This window comes from Cydia splendana, chromosome 7 (assembly GCF_910591565.1).
Source record: "Cydia splendana chromosome 7, ilCydSple1.2, whole genome shotgun sequence".
Classification (NCBI taxonomy): domain Eukaryota; kingdom Metazoa; phylum Arthropoda; class Insecta; order Lepidoptera; family Tortricidae; genus Cydia; species Cydia splendana.
The window spans coordinates 8,532,062-8,549,801 of record NC_085966.1 but is presented as its reverse complement, the minus strand read 5'-3'; the positions used below and the strand labels follow the sequence as shown (position 1 = coordinate 8,549,801).

The window sequence follows — 17,740 nt, the reverse complement described above, 5'->3', positions numbered from 1 at the left end:
TAAGAGCCATTTGCGGGTAGTTTTTGTTTACTTTTATTTAAATACCTAAAGATACAGAGTATAGGATTTAGCTCTTCTTCCAGTGTCACGGTTGTTGGACAAATTTTACCCTCTTATGCATAAAACTTTACGGGCCTGATCTAGTTAAATTATGTTTTATCGCTTTCTTACAAATATAACACCCTTTCTTACTGATAAAGACAAACGACTATTAGCTAATTGAAGTTTGTAGCGCGGTTATGAATAAGGATGTTCGCCTTTAAGTATTACATTCAGCACATTGATAACATTGCTAACAAAATCACAGATTAGTCATGACTGTAGTCAAAACAAACAGTTAATTAAATTTATGCAATGGATGTACCCAATCGTAGCGCTTGTAATCATTATTAATGAAGGCTTTAATTGAGTGAGTATGAGTATTGTGGTTAAATATGTGTCTCGGGGGCTTAGTCGCGCGGCCGTAATCCGTTCGTGCACCTGCGCGGGCATTACTCTGCCTTTTTACAGGCTAAAGTTAAACATGAATTCAAAAAAAAAACTGACCATAGCGCTCTGGCTTGTATCTGCTGTCTTATATGCAGGGTGTTTATTTAGTCACCTGCAATAATTTACGGAGTGAATATATAGGTCATACTGAGCCACTTTTACTTACTATGGGATCAATCCCGAAATCGCGAAAAAAAATTTTCTGTTTCATACATTTGGCTGTAAATTATTGCAGATTGCAGGTGACTAAATGAACACCCTATTTCAACAGTTATATTAAATCAACGTGTCAGTACTTACTTACTATCGATGACATTGAAATAACATAACTTGAACCATAAAGTAATTATTGCTTGAATGCCTTGAACTAACTACTAAGAGGTGTAATATCATAATAGTTTTTTTCTGGTGAATTATTGTAAAATCTGGTCCAACAAATTATTATTTCAGACGCATATCTTCTTAAAAAAGTCGCACTTATATATCCGACACGTAAATGTTTTATTGGATTGATTACCTATACTACTGCTAGCAAAAAGTTTTTTGCGACCATAGCATTGCATTCATAATACAATAAAATTAATCATGAATAAATATTTGTGCACTATCCTTAAGTCTTATCGTATGAGTATTTTCTACAATCAGCCAAACATAGTGCTTATATATCTACTATTAAGATTCCTTCTAGTTATATGTATATACATATACCTACGGGCTGAATCTTAAGTCACAAAACAGAAAGTGCTACCGCACTGCTACCAGAATCTCTTTGAATTCACTGCCTTTTGAAGGGAATGTTTGGGTTTAGATAACGAAAACTTCCATTCGGTTTATCCGGGATTCCAGTTAGGGAGAACAACCAAAAACACTTTCGCTGCTGCTATACTATAGGTACTATTTCGGTACTAAATACTTTGATGGAAATAGATACCTATTGCTACGGAGGGCGCGATGATGCTCGGGATCCCCTGCGATACAGAATTCGAAAAGAGGACATTCGCCAACGCACGAAAGTTACCGACATCGCCAAAAGAATTGCGCAACTGAAGTGGGAATGGGCCGGCCATATCTGTTGCAGAAATCCATAAAAGAGGCATAATTATGTTCAGCCGTGAACGCAAATATGCTGAGAAGAAGAAGAGATATTGCTAAGGTTTAGTGCATCATATGCGCTGGAGCAGTACAAACAATGTATTTATTTATAACGTAACGACGTTACACGTACAAGTTTTGTTTAATATTAGAAATCCTATTTACGTTTTTCTTAGATATCAGCCTCTTCATTACTAAGCTCCTTAAGCTGCATTTCCGTGCGTAAGGGATGCGATGCCGGGTTTCTTATTAAATGTTTCTACCTATATTCTGCACTTTATGAATATATTGCATTTTATAAGCTAGGTCTCTATTGTTTCCCAAATAGCTTTAAGTCATAATGTATTGATTGTCCGAATTTTCGTTAGTCATAATTGGTTTTTCTCAGAAACGCGTAGATTTTCAGGATTGCCATAAAATAAACCTAACCTAACCTATCTACAGAATAACCTTTCGAAAATCCTGAGAAGTTAACGGTTTCAGTTTTATGACTAACGATATTATGACAAACACTACATTATGACTTAAAACTTTATGGGAAACAAAGGGACCCCACTTTTTCACATAATTTTTTCTTCATACCTATACTTTTCCTTTAATAGTTTTATACAAGACAATAGCGAGACTATGAAAGTGGGTCATTTTTTATCTATGAAGTGTGCAGAAAGTGATACATTTCTGTATTAGTAGACAGTCAGAAAATGAGTAAGTATGCAATCTTATTATGAAATAAGTCAGTGTCACCCAAATTTTTTTAGATCTATCCTCGCCCTAACTGATTTAATCGCCCCAAGAAAGGCAGAATGCCTTGCGCACATGAGAATGTACATTTACAACTACTCATTTAACAAAAAGGTACATCACACTGACGTATTTAATTTCCTTGCGTGTTGTGATGACTAACAGGCCTATTTGGATTTCGAGATAATCACAAGATCTTGAGACGATTTAGAGATCAACTAGATCTACATTAGATATAGACTTGATGTGACTTGGATATTAAGTCATAACTTGTCGAAATCATTCAAGAGGACCTCCAGAATCGCGGAAACGTCGAATTTGACATGTCTATCTTACAATATCTTTAAATTATCCGTATCGTAACTTGTTGAAGTCTAGTAGAAATCTAATTCATTTTCCGAATCGAGCCGTATCTCTGGTAACTGAAGATACAGCAAATAGTCATGACAATGACATGGAAAATGTGATTTACGCTCTTTTGGCATATGCATTTTCTCAGAATGTAAGAGATATTTTCACTTGCTTCCTTTATGGAGGGTATAATATGACCAAATACGAGTAAATGTCATTTAACCTTGTTACCACTAATAGTTACATCAACTAGTCATGACACGGCAGTGCGGAAATTTGACATGCGAAGGGTTATAGGTATTATTTATCATATATTAGGTATCATAAAGCCGGTCTTATGAATAAAAGACGAAGACCAAAATTCCTTACTAATCCATGTAAAATGCGGTTGTGTACTTAGTCTGTAGTTTGCGACCCGCATTTGGTCAACTTGAGGCCTAAACCCCAAGCCTCTGGGTTTAACTAAATAGCATGTAGATTAACTTAAACTATTAGAGCTAAATACCTAGTGATAGTGATAGGATATAATGTAAATAGAAACCAATACGAATTTGTAATTCAAATTGTTATAGTTACGTTTGCATAGCAGCATAGAGTAATATAAGTGAAGAAAGAGTGGTAACTCCATACATCAGTTTTCTTATCTAAACGCGAGTTATTTTGTAGTCGACATCTAACATCAAGTAGTGGGAATATCAGTACCGCTATTTGATACCAGAGGTCACAAGTGTCGCTACTGACGAAAAATGAATATTATATTATTAGCACAAGGAGTTGAAAATAGACTTCCAGTTAATCCGGTTATAATATTACCTGAAAATTTTTCAGCATTAAAGTTTTCGTTCGCCGCGACATCAAACAACTAGCAGGACTGATAAATTCCGCTACTTGACGCTAGATGACAACTACGAAATAACGCGCGTTTTGGTAAGAAAACTGATGTATGGAGTTTAATTCTTTCTTTACTTATATTACTTACTCTATGGTAGCAGGTAGATTATAGCGGCGCGGCGCTGTTAGCGCCGTGCGATTTAACCACCACTCGTCACAGAGCCTTCGTTAATCACGGTAAATGTTGCCAAATTGCGCGTGTTTCTGTTTACAAATAGGTGCCATTTGTAAACGCCTCCCTAAAGTTTGACATATAACTCATTTGTCAATTCATTCGTATCATATCCCAAATTAGTATATCTTTAGGTTAGTCAGTATCAAATGGATAGTGACGGGTAAAATGGCCAAATATATCGAGATATTTATATTACATTCTTATTTCTATGATACTTTACGTACGGTGTTACGATATACATAATTGACCAATGTCACTAGATATTTATTTGATGCTCACTGTACCTATTAGGCAGGTTATATTTTATACATTTTGTGCAAAATCAAGTAAGGTTTCTTACTTGAAAAATAAAGTGAAAGGTTACATACAGCAAACCAATTATCTTCTTAATAAAATAAATTATAACAAAAAGGAGGATCAATTTCCGCCCAAAACTAATCGGTACCTACCTGATGTTACAAAGTCTTTTTCACGTCACCAATTCGAAAAGGGGCTTTTTCTTTCCTGCTAGGAGGGATCAAAGTGGCACTTTTCTTCCCTGCTAGGAGGGATCAAAGTAACACTTTTCTGTTCTAGCACACTATTTTTTTAGCTCAAATAATCTGTTTAAGCATTAGATTGTGTCAACACTAAGATTTTTTTATTTTCCTCATAGTTGATGTGAAAAGCAGTATGTGTCACACGGTATCAAAATGATTTCGTCGTGGGCTTAACACTTGAATCCCTCATTACGCTCAGGATTCTACTTTAGAATCCCTCACTACGTTTGATAGAAATCCATCGCTTCATTCAGGATTCAATGTACGCCCTTGACAGAAATATATCATTTTGATCCCTTGTAACACAAACTACTATTAGTTTCACCTTCGTATTAGAAAATATATCACCTATTAGCAACATGGTCGATGGTCGTGTAACAGCATTCAATAGTTTACTTATGTATTTACATTATAGATCTTAACTAATGGCAAGAGGGTCCAACTCTACGTAGTTATTATTGGACATGGCGGCAAAAGTTTGTTCTCAAGGGACTTCATTGTTGAGCAGCGCTACTAGCGCTATGGACGCAATTTCTATTAGCCATTTCGAGTTTTGCCCACCTTAAATCCGGCCGGGCGACCCATAAGCCATTACTTGTAGAGAGTGAGCACCCTGTTTGCGTCTGATTTAATCGTTAGGGAATGGATTTTAATAACTACGCGGATAAGAAAATCTCTGCGGGATACTTCGCCTTTTAATATTGAGGAAAAATAAAATTTCGTTACTGAAGTTGGCTACTAATTTCTAAATACTTAAGTTTCTATAGATTTTACTTTTTAAGGCTTTAATTTTATTAACACTATCTTTATTTTGGTACAGTTAATCTCTCGGTAAAAAGTATAGGAATTCGTATTTCTATTATATTTTAGAAATTTGAATACTCCTCCTGATAACTATTACATTTCTAGATAATTAAGCATATTGTGCTCTGACCTAAATGCATTCAGCGGCATGAAATATTCAGAGATTACAACTGAAAATTATTTGCTATTAGTTGTTTCATAACACTAACTATTCCTATTATTTTGCCTCATTCAAAATAACGTTTTATTATAGGTATTATTTATAAATTGAATCGCCAATTCAATTTATAGTTTCATTAGTTTTGTTTTAGTTAGTTAGCTAACTGGAGCAATATAATTGTAAGAACTAATAGATAGGATATAGTTTAACTCTCAAGGTTTAACGTATGAATAGGAAATATCCGTATAAAATTACTTGTTTATTGCTTTTAACTGTTTTTAAAGTATGTATAATTATTTGTTATTAAATGCTCTAGAGTCATATTTTAAAAAACGTGTTTTATTTAGGTATTTCGAGAATTGATACCCGAGCGTTAACTCTTAATGGGAGAAGGTAGTATTTGTTCAGGGTTGTTGTTTGAACACCTGCTCGTATGTGCTTGCAAATATCGTTATGCTGTTATTTTCTATCATACATTTATGAAACGTTAACATCTTAGTTAGTTAAGTCTTAACTATTGGATACGAATTTAATATGTGCAGTGTCGTGCGGAAGCTCTAGAATGTTGTCAGTGTGTATGGAAATTATTCATGCTCGTGAATATTTCGGATATAATACGAAGAATGTTAATACCAAACAGTATAACCAATAATTTAGGCACATTATACGGTTTATCCCTAGTGCGTTATCTTTTGACGTGCCATGCTCCTTGCAGGTTTGAATCACCCTGATGCAAAGGAGGGAAGGTTACAAGTTAAATATTTTGTCTCTCTGCCCCTTCTTTATGTATGTGTCATAGTCATAGTAGCTCAAGAACAGGAGACCTAGATATTCAGAATCTTCCAGAAACTTTATTCTTGTTGTGAAACGAACGGATATGATCTGTTCTGTCAGCTGGCAACAGTGACAATTCTGATTGAATATTATAAATAACAAGATTATAAAATTCGAATTGCCCTCCAGATGGATTCATATCAAATGATTTCACTAAAAATAAATATTACTAAATTTGATTATGAAATTATTATCGTAACTGTTTACGAAAACGACTGCCATCAATCAGAGCTCTCGACTCAGAGTCCGATTTTCTTCTTTTTATGGTTCCGTAACCGAAGGGTAAAAACGGGACCCTATTACTAAGACTCCTCTCTCCGTCTGTCTGTCTATCTGTCCATCTGTCTGTCACCAGGCTGTATCTCATGAACCGTGATAGCTATCACGTAGGCAGTTGAATTTTTCACAGATCATTTATTCCTGTTGTCGCTATAACAAATAGGCACTAAAAACAGAATTAAATAAATATTTAAGTGGGGCTCCTATACTATGTACCAAAGACATATGTAACTTCGTATAAGACGAATAAAGTCTAAGGAAAAAACGTGCCTCGGAAATCAAGTAAAAGTCATTCTCGAATAGATGCGGCACACACCTTTAGCCTATCCTCGGCTAGATGGCGTGACGACACCGTTTCATATTTAACAATTTTAACACATAGATATCAGTGAATGAACATGGATCAAAATGATATAAAAATAATAAAATCATTTATCCATATATATACATTTTTTGATAACTTTATACGTTTTCATTTTGAGTTTTAGTCGTGTGTCGATAGATGGCAGTAAATTTACAGTGACTACAAAATTTACAATGACAGGACCCCTCTATACTATCTATTCTTTTTGCTATGTACAAACGTGATTTTTTTGCCGTTTTTTGCGTAATGGTACGGAACCCTTCGTGCGCGAGTGCGACTCGCACTTGGACGGTTTTTTTCATACGTATCGTGAAAGTATTATATCTAATGTGAAATATAATTTGTTGCAGTTCCTGGCCCTCCTGTCGCGCAACGCGGTGGCCAACACAAGCCTCCACTATCGGCAGATGACGCTGTTTGCGCCCACGAACGAGGCCTTCCAGCGGTACAATGGCGAGATGGACGACAATCTAGTGCTATACCACATCTGTAAGTATTTAGAGCTAAACATTTATTTACAAACGAGATATATATACAGTGGTATTACTAAAAGAAATTAATAACTAGCTTAAATCTAAAATAGGTCCTTGAGGCATTGTACCAAGGATGCTGGCGGCATTACCTCGCTGTATCGCAATTTTGATACGTTGTGCGAGGTAGCCGCCAGCTCTTCGGTCACCAGTTACGTCAACCAGACGCTTCGCGATAGATTTAGATAAAACATACTAGTTTATAATAAGTTTTGAATGATTCACGGTTAGATTCACTAGACTTATATCGACCGGGATATGAAATATCGGGAGCTCGAAAACAATAGAAAAGGTAATCACGGTTCATATCACGGTCGATATAAGTCTAGTGGAACATACTTATAATGCTGAATATCATTGTTTAGATTTAACTTACTTAATTTTTGTAGTCAAATCACTACATGGCGATCGATTCAAATTGTGTTAAATAATATGAAGACCTTAACCTAAGAAGGAACTAGGAAGGAGAAATTTAAAACTACCGTCTTTCAGTGATTTTGACCACAAAATTTTGTTAGCCGCTTACATTAAATAAAAACCGGGCAAGTGCAAGTCGGACTCGCGCACGAAGGGTTCCGTACCATAATGCAAAAAAGGCAAAAAAAACGGTCACCCATCCAAGTACTGACCCCGCCCGACTTTACGTAACTTCAATCAAAAATCACGTTTGTTGTATTCCCATACATAAATATTTATTTTATTCTGTTTTTAGTATTTGTTGTTATAGCGGCAACAGAAATACATCATCTGTGAAAATTTCAACTGTCTAGCTATCACGGTTCGTGAGATACAGCCTGGTGACAGACGGACGGACGGACGGACAGCGGAGTCTTAGTAATAGGGTCCCGTTTTACCCTTTGGGTACGGAACCCTAAAAACTATACCTAGTCAAATAAAAGTACGGAGGAAAACGTCAAAATAGAACACTAAGAGATCGTCGTGATGCCCTTTACATACTGGTATGTAAAACCGACAATTCATTTGTAATAAAATACAATCATCTTTCAAATTTACAATTAGACATAACAACTGTAAGAATATCTTTGAAATCTATTTTATTATTTATTTATTCATAAGCCATTAATTGTATGTGTAATTGTGTACTCTACATGTTGATATTGGGCAATACAGTGAGAATCAATTCAATTTTACCCAGTGGGTGTAATCTTATAAAATATTACATAGTAATTTAGAGAATGCGCAGCTTGGGCAGTGAAGTGATCATAATGCGTAGTCCTGGGCCTACTCCAACTGAGACCTAGCTTATTGCTCCAGATGTGTGTATAAGCTGTATTTCCATGCACGGTTGTGTACATTAGTCTACCCCGATTATTTTGCCCGATTTGGCACAAGTTGCCAAATAGCATTGGATAATTACAGCTCTGCCTGTTGATAATAGCTAATATTGATGTCCTCGCAGATTTATACAGAAGATACACATTATTGGACATGTTAGTTGCCCGAGTTGAATAGATTAGGCTTCTTTTAACTAATTGATGTTGATTAGTAGGTACATAATTTGTATAATATTAGTGCCGAGTTATTTAAGATATTTTGTAACTTTTGTTACATTAAATAACTCGGCACTAATATTATACACGGCGGCTCAAATATAACTGCATTCCCGTCGCCACGAAGGTTTTGGGATTATACTGAGTAACTTTTACTATGGGACGAACCCCGAAATCGCAAAAAAAAAGTACCCTCCCATAGAAAATGGACATGAAACAGCTTAATTTTTTTTTAGTAAAAGTAAAAGTTGCTCAGTATAATCCCAAAACCTACCTGGCAACGGGAATGCAGTTATTTTTTAGCCAGCCTGTATACAAATTCGTTTCTGTTCATAAATCCTATCTGAAACAGATTTCACTGAAGGGGGTATGCCAAGAGAACATGTTATAAATACTTAATCAAGGAGTACGGGGCTCTGACATGTATGTATAGGATGCTCCTCAACATACATGCCTCGGGCTGAGCGCAAATTATTAAACAGTGATATCCTTTACATATAATGTATATGTTAATTCGATGTTCTAACGCTATTGAAGCGTGATTACAGTGAATGAATCTGTATTTATAAAAATGATTAGGTAATGTTAGACAAAATCGTGTTCGACAATAATGTTTAGTAGATATGTAATAGGTATCTTGACCAGCGGGCTCAGCACGGTTCCATTTTTATCGACTATCACTATGCGCGTCCCTTTCGCACTTACATACTTGTTAGAACGTGACAGGCATGGTGACAAGGGATAAAAACGCGACCGTGCTAAGCCGCCAGGGCTCGGAACCGGTATTTTACTAAAACCCCGAAATAGCCCAATATTTTGCATTATTTCATGCTCTTTAGGTAGGACTGAATCATGTATTTAGATAACAACTTTGTATTATTAGATTGTCCCATTAAAAATGAAATAATAAACCAAAGAACGGAAAAGAACGTAATAATACCGGTATTTTTGTATGGACCAAATACCGGTTTCCGACTCCTGATCTTGACACCTTTATGACCCGTGTTAGTTATTTAAACAACTTTACAGAACATAATGGTCCTACTCTCCCGCACTAGCGCGGGAAAGAGCACTTTTCGTGCGTATGTCCAAAGTTTAAAGGGCCGTATGTGCTGTAAAACGTTGTACGATACACGTGCGAATAGGTAATTTGCCACTTGTTGCGTATTTCCTATTTTTCGCACTTGTATCGTGAATAATTATTGTAGTATAGCTTATTGTTTATGAAATAAACACCGAATCCAAGTTTTTATTGAATATAGCCCATGTCACCCGCACCGTAAAAACTCATTAACACCTCATTGGCTAAAAGTACCTCAGTATTTTTAGGTGCTATGGTGGAATATGACATAAATATACATACATAGACTGCTATAGGACTACTTACCATTTATTCAGGTAAAGAAGTTTTGCAGTGATTTTCTAGTATAAATAAGTAGCTGATTTTAGGGACTAAATCTAGTTTAGGACCTAAATTAAACAATTTTAGTACGTATATAAAGATGTACTCGTATAATATAGGTATACCTACCCAAAGTTTAGGTATATATTATACTAGTACATCTTTACTTACTTAAAATTGTCTAAAACAGCTTTATGCAGTCAAGCTATCAGTTTGTAGTTGACCATGATAACTTCTTATCAAGCGCCTCAGTTAAACAGTATACCTAATTAAATCTTGCCCTTCTCATACTCGTAGTCTGGTAAAATAAACATCCAAATGAATTCCAACCCGTGTCAGAATTTACTACAACTAGTCGGACGAATCTACAAACATTTCACGTGCTGTCATTTGCCTTTCGTGAATTATTTACGAAAGAGATCAGCTAACATCGGTATAAGCTAAATTTAATTTTAGTCCCGCTCGCAACGTTTGTTTCTGTTGAGAGTTTGTGTAAGCCGTACCAGGCCTTTTACTATTGTTATGTGCACTAGGGCTTATTTCTAATGTAAATATGTGAATATTATTTCTGTACAGAGGTTTATAATATTTTGATTGCCTATTACCGGCATAAATTATGGATTCAAAGTGGAATTAAACCTAGATATTAATCATCATCATCACGTTCATATTTACTTAGAGTAAATACGTACGTGCCTAGTATTCGAATCAGAGCCACAGAAGAGCATTATAAACATAATTACTCAAAATTCTTAAGATGAATGTACTTAACCTTGGTTCATGCGTTACATTTTCTAGATTGATAATGCACCATTTGTTTTTACTTCAGCTTTGCATCGTCTACAACAAAACGTGTATAGGCCATTGAAATGCTTTATTTCACTTTGCATTCAATAAGGTTCGGCTGATTTCTTTATATATAAATAGGTTTGATAGAGTCAATTTCCTGAGTAATTACGTCATCAAATGCCTGCCGCTTTATTACAAAATTTACAAATAGTGCAAATCGCACCCAAACAGATGATTGCACATACACGTGGGTTGTATCAAAATGAAAGCCGATTAAATATTCAAAGAGACGTTCAAAACTAGGTACATATTTGCGGACTGTTTTAGAGTGAACTGTTTAATACAAACCACTATACCCCTTATTTGGAACGATTGGCGTACCATACCTAGCCCACGTAGTAAAGAATCCCACATTTCCAGACTTTAACACTTAGCGATGTAAACAAATGAATATAATTAAATATTCTTCCATATGTTCACGAAAGCTCTCGCGGATTTTATTAGAAAATTTGACAATTAGGAATCTATCTATACATATGTAATACCCAATGAAAAAGCAGTAAAGGATTGTTTTTATTTGCAGCGAACCTCGCGACAACGTTAACCAACATCGACTACGCAATATCGTCAGAGCTGGACGGCAACCCGCCTCTGTGGGTGACGCGGCGGCGCGACGCCACGCACGACGACCTGTTCGTCAACAACGCCAAGGTGCTCGTGGCACGGTCCTACCAGACCACCAACTCCAATAACAAACGGCAGGTCAGTACCACGATCTTTACACCGATAGCTACATGACACTAGTACCTATTAATTAAGCTTTAGATTTAGTAGATTATTATATTTAGTAGAGTAAGATTATTTTTAGAATTGAATAGTTCCAAGTCTTCGGAACTATTCAATTCTAAAAATAATCTTAAACTTGACTTATTGAACCTTTGTTTCTGAACGATAGTCAAAATTAGGCACAATTTTTTTTCCCCCTTAATAATTTTATAGCAACAATATGTTAAAAACGAAAACCTAATATTGAATACTATTACTATTGGATCCAAAGCTTTAATAAATAGTTTATTGTAATACATTGTATATGTCATTACTGTCATAAGGTTTTGTCGGAAATTGATTACCTATATAAATATTGTAAATTTTTATATTGTAATATATAAAATTACCTGCATAAAAATAACTTTATCTAAAGAGCAAAGTGTAAACAGACTTTGCGAACGTCGCAAATCTAAACAAACTGTCCGTTCATTGCTATAAGGTGTATTAGATCAAATCAATAATCTGTTACTTAATAAAAATAGAATGTACAATTTCTTAAATGCGAATCCTGCAAAGCTACCGATTATGTACATAAAGTATATATTACCACTTTAGTTTACAGCTCATTGAGCTCGAATAATTTGACATCCCATTAGCTGAAATTGGCTCAGAGGGTTGAGTACTCGGAGGTTCGACGTCGAAAGTGCTTACACTGAAACCTACACCCATACGGGCCATACGAAGATATAACTTTGCTCTCAGATTAGTGTTAAAACTAATTACTTACTCGCGCTTTGAGGAAGAAAAACATAAACTTGCATCAAATAATGTTAAATCCTGGCTTGCAAAGAAGTATGACTTTGAATGGTCATTCATTATTTTTCTTTTTATTATAACATTGGATTACGTTTACGAGAATTCAATAAAATCGATATTTTTGAGATTATGAATTGTTTTATACCTATATAACCTTTATTTCTCTCGCTGCGCGGATATGTACACCTTATTGTATCAAAAAAAATTGTTTTTTGTAGGTTCTCCACGTAATAGACCAAGTGCTGCAGCCACTGCAGCCACACGGGCCGGGCTCCCTAAGCTCGCCCGTCTACAGCCCTAACGCTTACCAGTTCCTCGAACATTCCGACCTCTTCAACATTGGCCAGCACAGACTCAGGTAAGTAATTAACTGATAATTTTTCCTCGGAGTTTATGGTATCTATTTGTCCCTAGAACGAGCAGTAAGTATGTGGAATGAGGTAACTCCTGAGATACATATTTCCTTTGCGTTATGACATGGCGTTCTTCAAGAAGCAAAGTAGGTATTTAAGGTTCTCAAGGGTCGCACCTAATACCTTTAATGTTGTTTATGTCCATGGGCGACTACTTTATTTATGGTGCAATAAAATTAAGCAAATGAAATAAAATGTAGGTCTCGAATGTTATATAAAAAGAACATGCTCTCGTACTTTTAAATTGAAAACAGTGGTGCACCTATATCCGACACGCGAAATGTTTGAAAGTTTAGATGGACTCGGTTCAAGTGAAAAGTTTATCCTCTGGAAGTGTGTGCATCCGGTGACCTACCCCAACAATTGCTTTAATATTTCGACGGTGTATTTTTATATGGTGGTTTTGTAGTTTTTAGGAAATATACTGCTTTAAGTTTCCTCGTACGGGAAACAACAGGGAACAAAATATAAAGTAATAAGAGTTGTAGGCCGCCCCCCGTATTAGAAGCGAGGACATATAACTTTAAAAAAAGTATAATCCACTATTGCTAGGTATTTAGGTAGGCACTAAGAAATTCTATGTTTAAATATAAATCGACGCTGATTTTTGTTGCTGATGTACCTGGCTGTGTATGCCGAATGGGTTTTTGATTGCGAGTAAGTACATAGTGGCGTACTATTGTTTATCAGTTAAATTGTGTTTAACATTAGTAATTGTAACGTTGAATTTATTTCCTCGCGTGATGAAAAACAATGTGAACTAGGAAGGTAAGAATATTACACACTCGAGTCATAAAAGCCAACCGCATCCCATCGTGCTTCTATTAGATTTAACAATATTACCCTACATTTCACAAGAAACCTACTATTTTTGCTTCAGTACGCCTTGTTGTTAAAAGTATAACCTGCCGTAGTTCATCGAAACTTTAAAATTGCAGGCAAACTGTACTGTATCATATTCTCGTTACGAACAAAATTGCTGTTTAACAACTTTGGAGTTCAGTTAGTCAAAATTGTATGCAAACTACTCGTAGTTGCTTCGTCTCCCGTGCGTTCGCTCATTGTCTTCCGCCGCGTCAAAGGCATGGGGCGCTGGTATTTATCCTTTGCATGTCTAGTAAAAGCCGACGTTATTCTTTAAGAGCATAAATATAAGGCACAGTAGTTTACTAGTATCATTTTATAAGAAAATAACACATGTTGACATTTATTATGTCTCCAAGTTTTTTTATTGAGAATAAGTCGTTCCCGACTAGGGTTGAAAATTCTCGTAAAAATCTAATCGTTTTTATCCAGGAGTTTTTGGAATTTTCGTTTCTTTCCGTATTATGCACTTATTTTGGGAAAGAAATGAAACTTTTTTAAACTAACGACAGCATCAAAGTCAATAGACATTTTCACAAAAGATCGCCAGCGAGCATTTAGATAACAAAACACACGACTAAGCAGGTGTGGATTAAATATAAATGGAAAAATTCACAAGTTCTTATCAAAGTGCATTTTTTTCCGTTTATTTCCATTTTTTTGTTTATTTCGGAAAAATATATATTATAAACTAAGAGACATTGTATTTTTCCGAATAAAACTTAAAAAAACATGGCTTTTAGAAAAAAACGGGAATTTATCCGGGTTTTTTCAACCCTATTCCCGACACCGTTTTGGCGTTACTAAATGTAAAAGCTTTTTTCTACTCCCGTACTTTTATTTGTCATTTAAAGGGTCGTGCACACACCTTTAAAACCCTACCTTATAGTTGTCAAGACAAGTCTTTAGTCTATTCCCCAAAAAAAGAATTTGCGCATACACGCAGTATCTTTTTGGCGATTGTACGATACTTCGTGTAATGACCACTTAAAAAATATTGAATGAAATACAGTGTTGCCAACCTTATTTTAAATGTCATCTCTGACAAATAAGTGAACTATAGACATTTTATTTTTCATTCAATCATTCATTCTTTTTCCGCCCGTACCCTCCATTTTTGCTACTTCTTGAATTAAAAAGATTTGTTAAATTTTCAATTTTATTTCAAAGTAAGTGCGTAGAAAAAGTATTGTATGCAACGTTGTTTAACTGAGTCAAAAAATACTTGTGGCGTCTTTATTAACAATTTTCGGCTTCGCCTCAAATTGTTACTCACGCCACTCGCCTTTTTTGACCCCTCTTAAACAACGGTTGCATAAAATACTATTATCCACCAAGTTTTGTATAAAGATCAAAAATGAAGATTTAAATGGCCAAATAAAACGGGAATACTATTCAACATACATAAATAAAACACTTAACCAAAACCATTAAGCGTCAATGGACCAACCCATTATCAGTGGCGTAGCGTGAACTAATCTAGCCGTGGGCGAAGTCACACCTGCGAGGCCCTTTTCTTTCAATGTGTATTCCCGTAAGTATTTTACCCAATTTGATTCCATTTTGTTAAAATAACTTATGTGTTAAAATCATAAAAGGCCTTTAGATAGTAAGTAATATTATTTTAGCATCAGAAATAATAGTGACGAGATTATAGGGTGTGTCAATTTTGGAATATTTCGCTTGCTCGGGTATCAATATTGGCACGAGCTGTCCCCTTGTAAAACAATAGTTACGTATTTGTTTTACAAGCGGGCAAAGTTATTGTTTAACCTCTAAATATTTATTATTCAAAATCATAATTTAAAAGTCAATTCTGCCAGCAATCATAAGAAAACAAATCAAAATTTGCATTTGATTACTTTGCCTCACATGTGAATAAAATGCAGTTTCTTATCAGTTTTTGAATAAATAATTAATAAATAATTTTATATTATGGTATTATTGTAAATCATAGGTTCTTAGAAATGAAACCATATGTGTATTTCGATGATGTTATTATTATATAACTTACATTAGCTTCAATTTGTATATATTTAGTTATAGTGCCTAGTTTGTAAGAAAAATTTGCATGCTTCTTCAAGTGAAATGTACGCATCAAAAAATACTGTCCACTTATGTTCATCACTACATTTTTGCAAATAAATATCTTTATCTTTTTATCTTTAATCAAGAGAGTCTTTACCAGCTGGTCTGGTGGATGGCTTGGGATTTGTTTTTATTTCACTCTTCTCCTTCTTTTATGGGAAGCTCTTCAAACCGGTCAAATTTAAACCAAACATAAAAAATCTACCACTAAATAAAAATTGACACGTGTAATTCTATATAACCAGCACAATGTATACAGACAGATATATCCCAATTACCCTAGGAACTTTCACTACGTGCAAGTTCGAGATTTAATCGACCAATTTGTATTGGTATTTCACCTCAGCTCCCACTTAAGTACGTTACCTCTATAGCTGTTCGATAAGTTACATTGCAACGAGAATGAACGCACCGCGAACTAGGATGGAACTAGGATACAACAGCGATTACCCGTGCGCCGTCTAACTAGAGTTTCGCGTGTTTCAATTACTGCGAAACACGACCGGTTAACTGCGTATACAATTCTCATTCTACTTTTTGCTTTCGAGTGAATAATGCCTCGGAAAATGTACTATCTCGTTCGGGTCTGTTATTGAAAGGATTTCCCTAGTGCTATCGCTCTTCAATCGTGCATTCTCGTCATACTGGTCGTTTTTGTGTTGATGATATTAATGTTGCTAATGCGTCTCTATTTAAGTAGGACAGTTTCGATGCGTAGGTAAATACTACAACGAAGTTCTATGTAACAGCTAACAAGCGGTCTAATGTTATCAAAATTTTCAAGCGCGGCGGAGATATTAGGCATCGCTCTTTAAAAGTGATTGGTTGTCGTCATTATCAATATAAATCGCAAAATAATAAACGGTTTCTTAGACATTGGTAATTCAATTTCAAAAGCTGCTTTCGATAACTATATTATTATCATTTGCAGGCTTTGCAAAATCTACTTTTAGACTACAAGTTGATGGTTTTTTTTTTATTAAAAATGAGTTGTGATGGTTATGTTGAAACTTATATTTTATTGAAACGGTGCAGCAAAAGCGCTGTAATCGGAGTTATTTATTCAGCCGCACGTTCGTTCGGAGATAACCACATACATCCTGGCCGCGCGGGAACGTCCGAAATATCCACCACGATTCAAATATAAAAATCTATTGAACTCGATCCCGTTCGTTGCCGAATATTTCATTAACTTCAGAAACTCGACGCGATACACAATTTACCAAGTTTGATGTCGGCACCTACAAATTGCTTTAGAAGCAGAACTTTTAAATGAACTTTTAATTTATTTACTCTGTAAATAGACCGCAAATGAGGGCCTCGGCTAAATGGCTGCTGAGAACAAATTTCGTTTCATAAAAGTTCTAAAGCATTCGTGTTATGTCAAAGCAAAGTAATAGCGTTTCGCCGTGTAAATTATAAACAAGAACAAAATGAAAAATGAAAGTGTGCCTGCCAGGAGCGCGCCCGTTCGACCCTGGTTCGCTCGCTAATATTTTATGGGGAAGGGGATCGCAAATCCGTGACGCTAACTGCTAAAACTTTGACCTTCGAATAACATGACATGTTGGCGCATAAATATTAATTGCCGTTATCAAATTACTGTCGTGAAAGCAAGTCATAAAATGATAACTTCCGAGCCTTATGTACGAGCGCGCCAACTTAACTCTATTAAGGTTTCTTAAGGGATTTCGCACGAGGGCTGAAACAGCTTAATTATTACTAACTCATACATCGCAAATAAGTACTTAACCTGATAAAGTAGGTCAACATGATTAAATTGTTACGCAGGAAGTTGTATTACAAGAATACTTAAATGGTTATTAAAAACTCTTTTATA

The 17,740-nt window shown here is 35.4% G+C and overlaps 1 protein-coding gene across 3 annotated transcripts in view; it reads left to right on the top strand.

Moving 5' to 3' along the window:
* Positions 1-17,740, top strand: part of LOC134792082 (fasciclin-1) — an 80,860-nt gene that overhangs the window by 51,870 nt on the left and 11,250 nt on the right. For all 3 annotated transcript variants that reach the window (XR_010144384.1, XR_010144385.1, XM_063763221.1), the window contains exons 2-4: positions 7,070-7,208; positions 11,535-11,713; positions 12,754-12,893. Coding sequence is in view for 1 of the 3 variants with exons in the window: in XM_063763221.1 (XP_063619291.1) it covers positions 7,070-7,208; positions 11,535-11,713; positions 12,754-12,893 (458 nt within the window). In the remaining 2 variants the exon portion in view is untranslated. The remainder of the gene's footprint in view (positions 1-7,069; positions 7,209-11,534; positions 11,714-12,753; positions 12,894-17,740) is intronic.